Source organism: Jaculus jaculus, chromosome 8 (assembly GCF_020740685.1).
Source record: "Jaculus jaculus isolate mJacJac1 chromosome 8, mJacJac1.mat.Y.cur, whole genome shotgun sequence".
Taxonomy (NCBI): Eukaryota; Metazoa; Chordata; class Mammalia; order Rodentia; family Dipodidae; genus Jaculus; species Jaculus jaculus.
This window is the reverse complement of record NC_059109.1, coordinates 73,512,415-73,527,960: the sequence shown is the minus strand read 5'-3', so window position 1 is coordinate 73,527,960 and position 15,546 is coordinate 73,512,415. Positions and strand designations below refer to the sequence as shown.

The 15,546-nt window shown below is 43.5% G+C and overlaps 1 protein-coding gene and 1 non-coding gene across 2 annotated transcripts in view; one reads left to right on the top strand and one right to left on the bottom strand.

Moving 5' to 3' along the window:
• The window catches only part of Pole (DNA polymerase epsilon, catalytic subunit), a 106,426-nt gene that overhangs the window by 75,498 nt on the left and 15,382 nt on the right, over positions 1 to 15,546 (bottom strand). Inside the window, exons 9-20 of the mRNA XM_004668895.2 lie at positions 13,966 to 14,073; positions 6,575 to 6,685; positions 6,270 to 6,355; positions 5,915 to 6,034; positions 3,612 to 3,744; positions 3,301 to 3,414; positions 2,781 to 2,993; positions 2,408 to 2,515; positions 2,084 to 2,212; positions 1,648 to 1,750; positions 1,407 to 1,553; positions 703 to 848 (exon numbers count right to left, since the gene is read on the bottom strand). Of these exons, the coding sequence (XP_004668952.2) occupies positions 703 to 848; positions 1,407 to 1,553; positions 1,648 to 1,750; positions 2,084 to 2,212; positions 2,408 to 2,515; positions 2,781 to 2,993; positions 3,301 to 3,414; positions 3,612 to 3,744; positions 5,915 to 6,034; positions 6,270 to 6,355; positions 6,575 to 6,685; positions 13,966 to 14,073 (1,518 nt within the window). The remainder of the gene's footprint in view (positions 1 to 702; positions 849 to 1,406; positions 1,554 to 1,647; positions 1,751 to 2,083; positions 2,213 to 2,407; positions 2,516 to 2,780; positions 2,994 to 3,300; positions 3,415 to 3,611; positions 3,745 to 5,914; positions 6,035 to 6,269; positions 6,356 to 6,574; positions 6,686 to 13,965; positions 14,074 to 15,546) is intronic.
• Positions 7,732 to 7,838, top strand: LOC123463100. The gene has a single exon (XR_006638712.1). It is a non-coding gene; the product is annotated as a U6 spliceosomal RNA (small nuclear RNA).

The window sequence follows — 15,546 nt, the reverse complement described above, 5'->3', positions numbered from 1 at the left end:
AACTACTAAGCTATGTCTTCAGCCCCCAAAATAGCATTTTTGATACAGAAATTAATTTCTTATCTTTTTTTTTCCAAGGCAGGGTCTCACTGTTGCCCAAGGCGACTGAAATTCAATCAACAGTCCCAGGCTGGCCTTGAACTTACAGAGATCCTCCTACCTCAGCCTCCCACTGAGTGTACCACACTAACTGGCTCTATTTCTTTATATGAAGGGATAAACTTTATACCAAGAGTTCAGCTGAGCATTTATTAGGTGCTACGCTATATAATTACCTCTGAAGCAACAGCATGGTTCCAAGAATTCACACAATGGCTGACAGCCACCAGCATGCTTTCTACTCATTAATTTTTTTGTTGTTGTTATTTTTTGTTTGTTTGTTTTTTGTTTTTCCAGGTAGGGTCTCACTCTGGCTCAGGCTGACCTGGAATTCACTATGTAGTCTCAGGGTGGCCTCAAACTCTCAGCAATCCTCCTACCTCTGCCTTGCGAGTGCTGGGATTAAAGGCGTGCGCCACCATGCCCGGCTCATTAATTTTTTTAACTTACAAACTGTATATTTACTCTTTGGATGCATGTGCCACCTCACAAGATCCTAACTCACTACTGTTGGGGCCAATGACATCTAAAGAAAACATAGGAAATACTCTTATTTCAGAAACCAGTCTGTTCTAGCCTGACTCTGCAGCCCCTCAGACCCACCTTGTGAAGCCCTTTGAACTCATAGCGCCTGTCACGGAAGGCCCGCACTGTGTCCACATAAAATGAGTTTTCTCGTTGGCAAATGGTAGTAAGACGCTCTTCCACCTTGGTCATGTGAATCTTCTTGTAGGCTTTCCGGCAATAATCTAAGACAATTGAAAACGGAGGAGTACAAGCTGGGTGTGGTGGCACACACCTTTAATCCCAGTACTTGGGAGGCAGAGGTAGGAGGATTGTCGTGAGTTCGAGGCCACCCTGAGGACTATGTAGTGAATCCCAGGTCAGCCTGAGCTAGAATAAGACCCTACCTTGGAAAAAGAAAGAAAGAGAGAGGGAGGGAGGGAGGGAGGGAGGAAGGGAGGAAGGGAGGAAGAAAGAAAGAAAACGGAGGAGTAAGAGCTAAGACCCTTCAGAAATGAAAGATCAAGCTGGGACACAGGAATGATAAAGAACCCACTTTTCTAAATTAACACAAAGGAACAGAAAACCTAGATATGCTGCTAGTTAATTGCAAAAAGGGAGAGCTTCTGGGAACATTCAGACACCGAGACATAGAAAAGTTCACTTCCTGAACAAAGATGAAGGAGAAATGAAGAAGGAAACCACAAAGGAAGAACATAGTGATGTAAAACAACTCTGTTGCCCTGGGGCTGCAATGTGTCCACACCTCCAATCAAAGCTGTGTGGCCTGGTCAAGTGCTCACCTGCCAGCCTCCGTTTTTCATATTTAGCCTGCTCCTCACGGGACAACTCATGAAAGGCCCGTGCTGGCCCTTCTGGAAACAAGGCAGGGAACTTCTCTGACTCCAGCTGATGTTGGATTCGATGGTATTCACTGCGACTAGCTGGCACTGGAAAAGAAGCCATGGGATAGGTTCACATAAAAGACTGGAGTCTGAGTCTGTCCTGCCCCACTCTGCTGAAAACCCAGAGCCTGACACTCACTGAACTCGCCCCTCCACTGCCAGGCCATCTTCTTCTGGCAGTTTGTTCCAGGCTTGTTGAAATCACAGGCAGCACATGTAGCCTCACCCACCATGGCAGAGGGCTGCAAAAGGAGAGGAAAAGTCAAGACAACAATTAGGGTCTGTATAAAAAGAGCTTTGATGGGCTGGAGAGATAGCTTAGCGGTTAAGCGCTTGCCTATGAAGCCTAAGGACCCCGGTTCGAGGCTCAATTCCCCAGGACCCACGTTAGCCAGATGCACAAGGGGGCGCATACATCTGGAGTTCCTTTGCAGTGGCTAGAGGCCCTGGCACGCCCATTCTCTCTCTCTCTCTCTCTCTCTGTCACTTTCAAATAAATAAATAAAAATAAACAAAACTCTTCTTTAAAAAAAAAATTAAAAAAAAAAAGAGCTTTGATTGTGATATGGTCTCACCTGTAGGCGGTTTGTCAGAATTATGTTGGGATACATGGCCCCCACATCCAGGTGGTATATAAGAGGACATTCAATTCGGTTAGGAACATCTTTCAGGGAGGCCAGCTTGGTCTTAATCTGATCACACACCTACAAAGAAAAGATAAACAAAGGAATGGTGGTGGTCAACAGAAGAGCTGGCATAGTACAGAGTAATGAAGGTAGCAAGGCAGTTCCTAGAAATAGTATGATGGCCACACCCAGGGACCAAGATGCTTTGGCACCTTGTAAACACATGCAAGAAAAAGCAGAGCCCAGACACAAACCAGCCAGCTAGATAGCTACCTCTTGAAAGTTGGTGGCTTGCTCCATGGGCACCTTTTCTTCTTCTTCAATAGCATGGTGCATAGTCTTCTCGACCCGCTGTAGAAGGAAATCAAAGGCAGCAGGATTCTGGAGTAAGACAGGAAAAGACATAGGTTAGAAGAAAAATGTAGTTTATGCTAACTTGCCTCAGGCATGATATATGGCAGAAGGTACCAGAGAATGCTCTGGAGGTACACTGTGACTTAGAAAATAACAACTGGAGTCCTGCCTTAGATAAGCTGGATCAAGGAATGGCATTGGGCCAGAGAAACCACACCTAGGAAGGCTTCTGGATTCCAGAACAGTGCAAAAGAGAAAGAGAACCTAAGAAAGACCCGGAAAAGAAGCGTACCATCCTAAATCGGCAGGGGATGTCACTGCGGAAGACACCAGACTCCAGTGCCTCCACATGGCCTCCCACGTAGGTCTCCGAATCCAGCAAGTGGCCATCATCCGTCAGTTTGTTGAACTCCTGCTCTTGTTTGTTGGGGAAGACAATGTTGGCATGGAAGGCTTGCACCATCAGCAGGGCCTCACACAGTGTGCCAGAGCCCTTTCGTAGCACCTGTATGGGAGATACTGTGTCTACCTGTAGCCCCCACACTAAGCAACTGCCCAAACCTCTGACTCCCAGACAAAGTCCAGACCCACCAGAATGACATGTAACCTTGACTACCATGAAAAAAGAGAGAAAACCTCTTAACCAACGGATACATCCCTTGTCTCCCATGGCTGTTCTTATAATGGGGCCCCAGACTCCTGAAGGATGTCAGTGATGCCATACATTAGAGTTCACCATCAGTCCCCAGCACCAGCACATGCAGAAAACAGCAGGGGCCCTGACAGAACGAGTACAGGAAATAAATACCAACCTCATCAGGTTCCATGGGAATAATGGTACACAGGGCAAATATAAAGGGATGGACATATTTCATGTACAGGTAATAAGTGGCAACAGCATCTGACACTGAGTAAGTGGCCAGAGTCTGCAAGAAAATATCAGAGAGCAAGGCCATAAAAAACTGAGGGTTTGGAGAAATGTGTGAAACACAAAAGGCAACATTCAACAAGGAAGCAACACTGAGCTGGAGTAGGCTAGGCCAGAAAGCTGCATTCACATCCAAGGCAACCATTCAGAACAAAGACCTTGAGGCTGAAAAGGAAACCCAATGGGCTTACTTGCCTGGGGCTGCTCGGTGGCCATCCGACACATGTCCTCAGGGTCCAGCTCTACAGGGTCATAGCCAAGCTTGGCCTTGGCAGCTGCCTTGAGGTTGTGACTGCCTACAGGAAGGTAGCTATCCCTCTTCACCCACCTAGAAAGAGGAGGAAGACAAATTCCAGAAATAATACTCATACAAAGGCTGGCAAAAGCCAAGCATGGTGGTGTATGCCTTGAATCCCAGAACTCAGGAGGCAGAAGTAGGAGGATCGCTATTAATTTTAGGCCAGCCTGGAGCTACAGAGTGAGTTCCAGGTCAGCCAGCTACAGTGAGACCCTGCCTCAAAACAAAAACAGCCACATGTGGTGTCTCAAACATTTAATCCCAGCACTCCCAGAGGTAGGAGGATTGCAATGAGTTCGAGGCCACCCTGAGAGTACATAGTGAATTTCAGGTGAGCCTGGGCTAGTGCAAGACCCTACCTCAGAAAACCAACCAACCAACAAACAAAAAACAAGCCAGGCAAAGCTTGACATAAGACATAACGATGCAGGTCTTGAAGCATGTAAGAAACCAACACCAAGATCCCATATTGCAAGCCCCTCACAAGGCCTCCATGTGGAGCTAACCTCAGCTGTACCCATAAAATATAAGATAGGATATTCTTTGGGCCCCTTGTGTCACTTCCCACTCTCAGCAAAGAACTTAAGTCTCTAATTACAGAAAAATGAAAATGCACGCCAGAAGGAATCCCTAGGCCTCTCTGTTCTCCATGGGCCTTACTCCACAAACCATCCAAGTGTATTTCCTCCTCTTTTACAAAGTTCCTTTAGTATGAACACTCCTAAGATTAACCTCTTTAGAAAAGGGCCACCCTCCCTACTCCCATGGGGAACCCATCTCCATCTAATCTGCCTTCAGCGTGCAGGTAGCCCATGACAGATAGATTCTCCAGAGTCTACATTATCCAGTGGCCACATCCAATGTCCTCTGTGCCAGCAGCAGCCCTCTTCCTCGGTGAAGTCTCCAATAGACCCCTTCTAGGCAGACCCTCAGGCATTTTCTTCTGTTTTACTTTTCACCCTGAGGGTTTATCATCTACCAGGACTTTGGGTCTAGCTCCAACCAATCCTAAGGTTATAAGTGGCCCTGTCCAATCTTTGGGCCTCTCCATGTACGCAGGGACTTCTATACCAGTATCATAGTAGAATCCTCTCCTGCCTCAAACTCACTCTTATTTACAGTTGACTGAGCAGAGAGACACTGAGGTTCCCATCCATCCCTGAAGCCCTGCACCATACCAGTAGGCCTGAGTCCTAGCCTCTCCTCACTATCTTGGGTTAAGATTACTACCTACCACACTATGAACCAGCCCTAACCTCCTGACTTTCCTCTAACCCAAGTGCCAAAATAAATAGCCATGATTCAAATACCTGTGGTAGCTGATGGAACCTGCTTTCTTCCACAGCACAGAAGCCGTCACCTCTCTGCATTTGCATATTCACACCTGTCCTCCAGCCTCACAAACCTGTATTCCAAACATCATTAACTGCCTGTAACTCTGACCTACTTCACATGCTTTGTATTATCTTAAAACACACACTGCTCATCTGTTGACCACACACACATATGCTGTGGGACTAGCCCAGTACCACATCCTGAACTTGCCTGGGTGAACACCAGGAGTACCGAGCCATCTCCCCAGTCCAGATCTGTTTTTTTGGTTTTTCTTATTTTTAAATTAATTAGAGAAAGAGGAAAAGAGAGAATGGGCATGCCAGGGTCTCCAGCCACTGCAAACAAACTCCAGACGCATGCACCCCCTTATGCATCTGGCCAATGTGGGTCCTGGAGAATTGTACCAGGATCCTTTGGCTTTACAGGCAAACGCCTTAACCGCTTAGCCATCCCTCCAGCCCAAGATCTGATTTTTGTTTGTTTGTTTTTTCAAGGTAGAGTCTTGTTCTAGCCCAGGCTGACCTGGAATTCACTGTGTAGTCTCAGGCTGGCCTTGAACTCAGTGATCCTCATATCTTTGCCTCCCAATTAGTGGGTTTAAAGGTGTGCACCACCACACCTGTCCTACCTATATTCTTTCTAGTCAGCCTAGCTTTCCCAACCTGAAAGCTAGTGTTCTATATGTGTTTGATGACCAACAGAGGACTAGCAATGATCAAAAACAGTAAATCCCTCTGAAGCCAAGCTGTCTGTTGGAGGTCACTCCTCTCACAAATTTGTCAGTGGCTCCAATCTGCAACGATAATTCTTCGGATCTCATTCATGCAGTTAATGACAAGCTGCCAGCTATGTGGTAGGCACTTACCTGAGGCAGTCCATGTGGATGCACTGTGGTGCCTTGTACTCCCCCTGGCTGTCCTTCTGGAAACCTATCTCCTGGTACATGCTGAGACCATGGACTGCTGCCCTCGCCTCCACAAATGGCCTAAGAATGGATAAGAAGTACAAGCAATGAGTACAGATGATTCTTAAATATTCCTTCCTTCATTCCTCCTTGAATGCAGGCAGATTGCTCCCAAGAGACACTGAAGGGAAGAGGACACTATTTATATCCACTTCTCCTCCAAGAGAAGAAACCCAGTAATACCACCAGGCAGTGTTGCTCCTCTCCCTCTCTTCCCTAAAGCTGTCAGTTACCCACAAAAGGATACTAGACACACCAATCAAAAAAGTCCCCGTTGTAGGTGACCATGATGGTGGGTTTGGTCTCCTGGACATGTTCAAACCATCTCTGGATCAGATGAACCTGAACTCAATAAAGAACAGCAATTAGCAAACCCCTGTTCTCTGCTTCCAGCTCATTGCAACCACTATTTTCCATCAGAGGCCCTAGTCTAGCCTCTGCCATGGAAAAGGAAGCTCAATGCATGGCGGCTCTGACTCACTAAATGCCTCAGTCTCATAAAGACTCGTTTGACTCTTCCTCCTACTTCATCCAGACAATTTCTCCACAAAGTTTCTTTACCTCATCAGGTTCATTGAAGACACAAAATGGACCTTCATATTCTGGCTTGGGGGTGAATTCGAAGTCTTCAATGTCTTCTGAAACAATCTCCCTGTTAGTGATGAGGTAGCCCTGGCAAAATTCATGAGCAGGAAACACAAGTCAGAAACAGCAAAGCTCAGACACAGCCTTCCAACACCACCCAAAACCTTTCTGGAGACTTATTTCAAATTATTCTATAAAAGCATGAGGCAAGTTAGGAATGGCCTATTAATTTTAGCACTTTGAAGTATGGAGCATGAGGACTGCAATGGTTCAAGAATAGCCTAAGCTACACAATAAAACCCTGCCTCAAGGGGAAAAAAAAAAAAAAAGAACACTTTAATCAAGAAAAATCCAAACCGGGCATGGTGGCACACACCTTTAATCCCAGCACGTGGGAGGCAGAGGTAGGAGGATCACCGTGAGTTCGAGGCCACCCTGAGACTACATAGTGAATTCCAGGTCAGTCTGAGCTAAAGTGAGACCCTGCCTCGAAAAACCAAAAAGAAAGAAATGAAGAAAGGAAGGAAGGAAGGAAGGAAGGAAGGAAGGAAGGAAGGAAGGAAGGAAGGAAGGAAGGAAGGGAGATCTAACCCTAAGAATTCTAGACAGAAAGAAGTAATTAAGATCAGAGATGAACCAGACATGGTGTTGCATGCCTTTTATCCCAACACTCAGGAGGCCAAGGAGGATCACTGTGAGTTTAAGGCCAGCCTGAGACTACATAGTAAATTCCAGGTCAGTCTGGCAACCGGGCTACATTAAGAACCCCACCTGGAAAAAGCAGGAAAAAAAAAAACTTAAAAACAAAATCTTGGGCATGCCCATTCTCTCTCTCTTTCCCTGTTGAATAAATAAAAAAAAATATTTTTAAAAATTAAAAAAGAGGGCTGGAGAGATGGCGTAGCGGTTAAGCGCTTGCCTGTGAAGCCTAAGGACCCCGGTTCGAGGCTCGGTTCCCCAGGTCCCACGTTAGCCAAATGCACAAGGGGGCGCACGCATCTGGAGTTCGTTTGCAGAGGCTGGCAGCCCTGGCGCGCCCATTCTCTCTCTCTCCCTCTATCTGTCTTTCTCTCTGTGTCTGTTGCTCTCAAATAAATAAATAAATAAAAATTAAAAAAAAATTAAAAAAGAATGTGCTCGCTTTGGCAGCACATATACTAAAATTGGAACAATACAGAGAAGACTAGCATAACCCCTGCGCAAGGATAACATGCAAATTCGTGAAGCGTTCCATATAAAAAAAAAAAATTAAAAAAGAAAATCCTGAACTGGGTATGGTGGCATATGCCTTTAATCCCAGCACTCGGGAGACAGAGGTAGGAGGATTGCACAAGGGGGTGCACGCATCTGGAGTTCGTTTGCAGTGGCTAGAAGCCCTGGCACGCCCATTCTCTCTCTCTCCCTCTTTCTGTCTTTCTCTCTGTGTCTGTCGCTCTCAAATAAATAAATAAATAAATAATTTAAAAAAAAAAGACCATCATCCGTAATTATCAAGGAAATGCTTAAAATTAAAACAACCATGAGATTACACCTTACTTCAGAAAGGAGGGCAATCATTAAAAGAATCAAACAATGATCTCCCAACTAAAAAAAGCCCAGGCCCAGATGGATTCACTGCTGAATTTTACCAGACCGTTAAGGAAGAGCTAACACCATTGCTTCTTCAGCTTTTCCAGGAAATAGAAAAAGAAAGAATTCTACCAAACTCCTTTTATGAGGCCAGCATCACCCTGATTCTAAAACCAGGCAAAGATAGAACAAAAAAAGAAAATTACAAACCAATCTCCCTCATGAACATAGATGCAAAAATTCTCAACAAGATATTGGCAAACAGAATACAAGAGTATATCAAAAAGATCATTCACCCTGACCAAGGCTTTATCCCAGAGATGCAGGGATGGTTCAATATACCCAAATCTATAAATGTAATACATTATATAAACGGGTTGAAGGACAAAAATCACATAATCATCTCATTGGATGCAGAGAAAGGATTTGACAAAATCCAACATCCCTTCATGATAAAAGTCCTACAGAGACTGGCAACAGAAGGAACATATCTCAATATAATAAAAGCTATTTATTTATGACAAGCCTACAGCCAACATATTACTAAATGGGGAAAAACTGGAAACTTTTCCACTAAAATCAGGAAGAAGACAAGGGTCTCCACTGTCCCCACTTTTATTTAATATAGTACTGGAAGTCTTAGCAATAGCAATAAGGCAGGAGACACACATAAAAGGGATACAAATTGGAAAGGAAGAGATCAAGTTATCATTATTTGCAGATGACATGATTCTATACATAAAGGACCCTAAAGACTCTACTATCAAACTGTTTGAGCTGATCAAAACCTACAGCAATGTAGCAGGATACAAAATAAATACACAGAAATCAGTAGCCTTCATATATGCTAACAACAAACACACAGAGGATAAAATCAGAGAATCACTCCCGTTCACAATTGCATCAAAAACAATAAAGTACCTTGGAATAAACCTAATGAAGGAAGAAAAGAATCTCTACAATGGGAACTTTAAAACACTCAAGCGAGAAATTGCAGAAGACACTAGAAAGTGGAGAAACATCCCTTGTTCCTGGATTGGAAGAATCAATATTGTGAAAATGGCAATCTTACCTAAAGCAATCTACACATTTAATGCAATCCCTATCAAAATTCCAAAGACATTCTTCATGGAAATAGAAAAAAAAAATCCAAAAATTCATTTGGAATCACAAAAAACCTCGAATATCTAAAATAATAGTGAGCAACAAAAAAGAGGCTGGTGGAGGCCCAGAAAGCCAAGCGCCACATGTTCTCTCTCATATGTGGATCCTAGCTACAGATGACTGGGCTTCTGCGTGAGAATGAAAATACTTAGTAGCAGAGGCCAGTAAGTTGAAAAGGAGACATAAAGGGTGGAGAAAGGAAGGGAGGAGGATACTTAATAGGTTGATATTGTATATATGTAATTACAATGATTGTAATGGGGAGGTAATATGATGGAGAATGGAATTTCAAACGGGAAAGTGTGGGGGTGGGGAGGGAGGGAATTACCATGGGATATATTTTATAATCATGGAAAATGTTAATAAAAATTAAAAAAAAAAAAAAAGAGGCTGGTGGTATCACCATACCTGATTTTAACCTATACTACAGAGCCATAGTAACAAAAACAGCGTGGTACTGGCACAAAAACAGACATGTAGATCAATGGAACAGAATAGAAGACCCAGATGTAAGTCCAGGTAGCTATAGCCACCTGATATTCGATAAAAATGCCAAAAATACTCATTGGAGAAGAGACAGCCTCTTCAGCAAATGGTGTTTTGAAAACTGGATATATACATGCAGAAGGATGAAAATAGATTCTTCTCTCTCGCCATGTACAAGAATTAAGTCCAAATGGATTAAAGACCTTAACATCAGAACTGAAACTCGGAAACTGCTAGAGGAAAAAGTAGGGGAAACCCTTCAACATTTTGGTCTTGACAAAGACTTTCTGAATACAACCCCAATTGCTCAGGCAATAAAACCACAGATTGATCACTGGGACCTCATGAAATTACAAAGATTTTGCACTGCAAAGGACATAGTGAAAAAAGCAAAGAGACAACCTACAGAAAGTGAAAAAATCTTCGCCAGCTATATATCTGATAGAGGGTTAATATCTAGGATATACAAAGAACTCAAAAAGTTAAATAATAAGGAATTAAACAAGCCAATCAAAAAATGGGCTATGGAGCTAAATAGAGAGTTCTCAAAGGAAGAAATACGAATGGCATATAAGCATCTAAAAAAAAAATGTTCTACGTCACTAGTCATCAGGGAAATGCAGATTAAAACTACATTGAGATTCCATCTCACTCCTGTCAGATTGGCCACCATCATGAAAACAAATGATCATAAATGTTGCCGGGGATGTGGAAAAACAGGAACCCTTCTACACTGCTGGTGGGAATGCAATCTGGTCCAGCCATTGTGGAAATCAGTATGGAGGTTCCTAAAACAGCTAAAGATTGATCTACCATATGACTCAGCTATAGCACTCCTAGGCATATATCCAAAGGACTCATCTCATTTCATTAGAAGTATGTGCTCAACCATGTTTATTGCTGCTCAACTTATAATAGCTGGGAAATGGAACCAGCCTAGATGTCCCTCCACAGATGAGTGGATAATGAAGATGTGGCACATTTATACAATGGAGTTCTACTCAGCGGTAAAGAAAAATGAAGTTATGAAATTTGCAGAAAAATGGATGGACCTGGAAAGTATTATACTAAGTGAGGTAACCCAGGCCCAGAAAGCCAAGCGCCACATGTTCTCCCTCATATGTTGATCCTAGCTACAGATGATTGGGCTTCTGTGTGAGAATGAAAATACTTAGTAGCATAGGCCAGTAAGTTAAAAAGGAGACATAAAGGGAAGAGAAACAAAGGGAGGAGGGTACTTAATAGGTTGATATTATATGTATATGTAAGTACAATGATTTAGATGGAGAGGTAATATGATCGAGAATGGAATTTCAAAGGGGAAAGTGTGGGGGGAGGGAGGGAATTACCATGGGATTTTTTTTTATAATCATGGAAAATGCTAATAAAAATAATAAGTAAATTAATAAGTAGAAGAAAAAAAAAAGAATCAAACAATGATAAATGTTGGTAAGGATGCAGGGAAAGAAGAACCCTCAATCACTGCTGATGGGAGTGCAAACTTATACAACCACTAGGGAAATCAACATACAGACTCCTGAAAAAATGAAAATAGGCCTACCAGCTGATCCAGCCATTCCTCTAGTACTTATCTACTCTAAAGTCTCCAGTCTTCTCTGCAGAAGTATTTGCTCAACCATATTTATAGTTGCTCATTTCATAACAGCTAAGAACTGGAATCAACCCAGATGCCCAACATTTGACAAATGGATAATGAAGACATGACACATATATACAATGGAATTCTACTTGGTAGTAAGGAAAAATTATATAATGAAATTTGTAGGAAAATGGGCAGACTTGGAACAGATCATACTAAGTGAACTCACTCAAGTACAGAAAGACAAACACCACATGTTCTCCCTCATATGTGGTTTCTAAGCTGGAACAGCTTGAGTTGCAGGCATACTTGACTGAGAACTCAAGGAACAGATAAAAGGGACAGAAAAGTTTAGGGGAGGGGATGGGAGGAAGTGGGGAGACACACAAAACCAACTCCAAAACTGAATTGGTACCACAAAACCTTTCTACTGGATAGTGGACTAGAAGATATAACCCTCAATAGAAGCATGGAAGGATTATCCAGGAAGTAAGCCCCTGGGAGAGGGTGGGATGAAGCCTAACCCTAAAACATTTGGCACTGGCTTTTAACTCCTAGTACCAAAAATTGGCGACAATCCACATTGAGCTGCTCATCAGAGTCTTATGAGGTGCCCAAAATAAGACAGACTTCCATCAAAGCATTTAATTACCTGCCTGAGATAAAAAGTAAGACCTTATTGCTGAATACACCACATGCTGCTGATGCAGAACAGCAAGAGATCCAGCTAAGGGGCTGAGGAGCTCTGGCTTAGTGTTTAACACACTTGCCTGCTAAGCCAAAGGACACTGGTTCAATTCCCCAATACCCACATAAAGCCACATGTATGAGATGGCACATGCATCTAGAGTTTGTCTGCAGTGGCTAGAGGCCCTAGTGCACCCATTCTCTATCTGCCTGTTTCTCTCTATCCCTCTGTCTCTCAAATAAATGAATAAAATATTTAAAGAAGAGAGAGCCAGCTGAATCAGGAGGGAAGCCAATTCCCAGATGGTTAGCCCATATAGTACTGAAAAGTACTATGTGAGCTGCTGGGGAAAAATGGCCAACAAAGTTGTGAGCAAGCAGGGGACACTATCTTCAACCTGACAAGATGCGCATGCCTGTGCAACAGTGGCAGCCAGCCTAGGTAGGTAACCAATGGGTTTCTGATTGGCTATGAGATCTGCTCAGTGGAAAGGAAACCATAACTGGAACTGGGAACCAAGTCAGAATCCTATGGAGACCAAGATTATGGACTCCAATGAGAAATTCCCACCAATCTGTCCAAATGGGAGCCTACACCCTTCAAAATCTCTCTAACAATGCTTGTCCCCTTTAACCTGTCCTGATTTCACTCTCTTTTCTTTTTTAGAAAGCCATGAGAACCAAAGACAACCTAAATCTATCAATAAGACAAGGATAGTTGACTCCCTGACAAGAGATGAACTACCCCTCCCACAGCAGCTAGGGTCTAGATAAAACAACAGAGAACTGGTAAGATGAACAAGAGTGCTGCTTCCAAGGCGAGCCTAACAACCTTGGCCAGGGTGATGGAGACAGACACAGGAGACTCAAACCGCACGCAACAAAACAGAAATCCAGAACCTGTTGAGAGCTCTATACTAATGTAGGTTTAAAGCACACCCACCAAGGCTCAGGGGATTTTGCAAAAGGGGTAGAAAGAATGCAAAAACCACAAGGTGAAAGGGAATATCCAGAGGCAATGTCCCTCCAAGACCACAATGATTGCTACTCTCACAACTCTTATGACACAACTCCATGTTTAATACCAACAATCCCGCTAAGGAGGGTCCTCAGTAGAGTGGGGACAAGGAGAAGGAAAATGATGGTACCAATGTGTCCACACAAACTTTCTACTTAATGGTAACAAAACAAAACAAAAGGGCTGGAGAGATGGCCTACTGGTTAAAGTGCCTGCACTAGAGGCCCTGGTGCACCCATCTTCTCTATCAGCCTTTTCCCCTCTCAATCTCCCTCAAATAAATAATGAAAAGATAATAAAGTTAAAAAAAAAAAAAAAGGAGGGTTGCTGGAGAGATGGCTCAGTGGTTAAGCACTTGCCTGTGAAACCTAAGGACCTCAGTTCAAGATTCGATTCCCCAGGACCCACATTAGCCAGATGCACCAGGGGTTGCACAGGTCTGGAGTTCGTTTGCAGTGGTTGAAGGGCCTGGAGTGCCCATTCTCTCTCTCTCTGCCTCTTTCTATCTGTAGCTCTCCAAAAAATAAATAAAAATTAAAATTTAAAAAGAGCATTTTAATCCAAGAAAGAGGAGATGGCTTAATGGTTAAGATGCTTGCCTGCAAAGCCCAAGCACCCAGGTTCAATACCACAGAACCCATGTAAGCCAGATGCACATGGTGATGCATTCATTTGGAATTTGTTTGCAGTGGTTAGAGGCCCTGGTGTGCCCATTCTCTCTCTCCCTCTCTCGCTCATAAATAAATATAAAATCTTTAAAAACAAAACAAACACACACCTAAGCAGAATACAAAAAATAAACATACTGGCATTTTAAGATTCCCAAGAAGAAACCATGCTCACCTGGCCATCGATCATATAGGAAATCATCATAATCTGGTCTGTCTCAGCATCAGGAAATTTGAGGGGCAGTTTGGTTGTCTCAATATCAAATGCCAAAACCACAGGATCCTAATGGGATAAAAGGTGTAGTATGGAATCAGCAAGAAAGTGAGCCAATGTCTGAATACCTTGTCCCTGCACATCCACTTTCAGCCTGTTCCATCTGTACCTACTAGAACTATAGCTAGAAAGCTCCAAAAGAGCTGAGAGGTAACTCACATTAACTGATCCATGTCGAGAATACCATAGTTTGCTGGGCATGGTGACACACACCTTTAATCCTAGCACTCGGGACGCAGAGGTAGGAGGATTGCTGTGAGTTCCAGGTCAGCCTGGGCTGGACCAAAAACCTACCTAAAAAAAACCAAAAAAATAAAATAAAATAAAAAATTATCATACTTCAAGTCAAGGCTAGATGTAGGCCAAGCATGGTGATGCATGCCTTTAATCCCAGAACTTGGGAGGCAGAGGTAGGAGGAACATTGTGAGTTCTAGGCCAGCCTGAGATGCCATAGTGAGTTCCAGGTCAGCCTGGACTAGAGTGAGAACCTACCTCGAAAAACAAAAAAACAAAAAAAATGGCTAGATATAGCTCCATGGTAGAGTACAAAGCCCTGCGTTCAATCTTCAATACCAAAAAAATTGAAACAAATAAAGGACAAAGGCTAGAGAGCTACTGAACAGAACACTTGAGTCTTAAGGGTCACTGCTTCATTTGCCTGTTATGACAGCCTTGGCATTGGCTGTGTTGAGAGCTGACATCGTCATCTTGGAAATTAAGATACTGAGGACAAGCCAGGCATAGTGGTACATGCCTTTAATCCCAGCATTCGGGAGGCAGAAGTAGGAGGATTGCAGTGAGTTTGAGGCCACCCTGAGGCTATGTAGTGAATTCCAGGTTAGCCTGAGCTACAGCGAGACCATACCTTGGAAAACAAAACAAAACAAACCAACTGTGGTGGTTTGATTCAGGTGTCCCCCATAAACTTAGGTGTTCTGAATGCTAGGTTCCCAGCTGATGGATATTTGGGAATTAAAGCCTCCTGGAGGGAGTGTATTGTTGGGGGCAGGCTTATAGGTATTAAAGCCAGTTTCCCCATGCCAGTTTTTGGCACACTCTCCTGTTCCTGTTGTCGACCTTATGTTGGCCAGGGGGTGATGTCCACCCTCTGCTCATGCCATCGTTTTCCCCTGCCATCGTGAAGCTTCCCCCCCGAGCCTGTAAGCCAAAATAAACCTCTTTTTCCCAGAAGCTATTCTTGGTTGGGTGATTTCTACCAGCAATGCGAACCGGACTGCAACAGTAAAGTGGTACTGAGGAGTGGGGTTGTTGCTGGACACCTAACTGTGTGGCTTTGGCCTTTTGGAACTGGTTTTCAAGAGGAATGTGGAAGGAGTTGAAACCTTGGTCTAAGAGATGCCTTGCAGTGCTATAAGTACAGCTTGGTGGACTGTTCTGGTCTGAGCTGCAAGACCTGAATGCAATAAGAGCTATGGACGTGAGGTTTGGCTTATGAGGGTGAGAAAAAGCTTTGCCTGGAC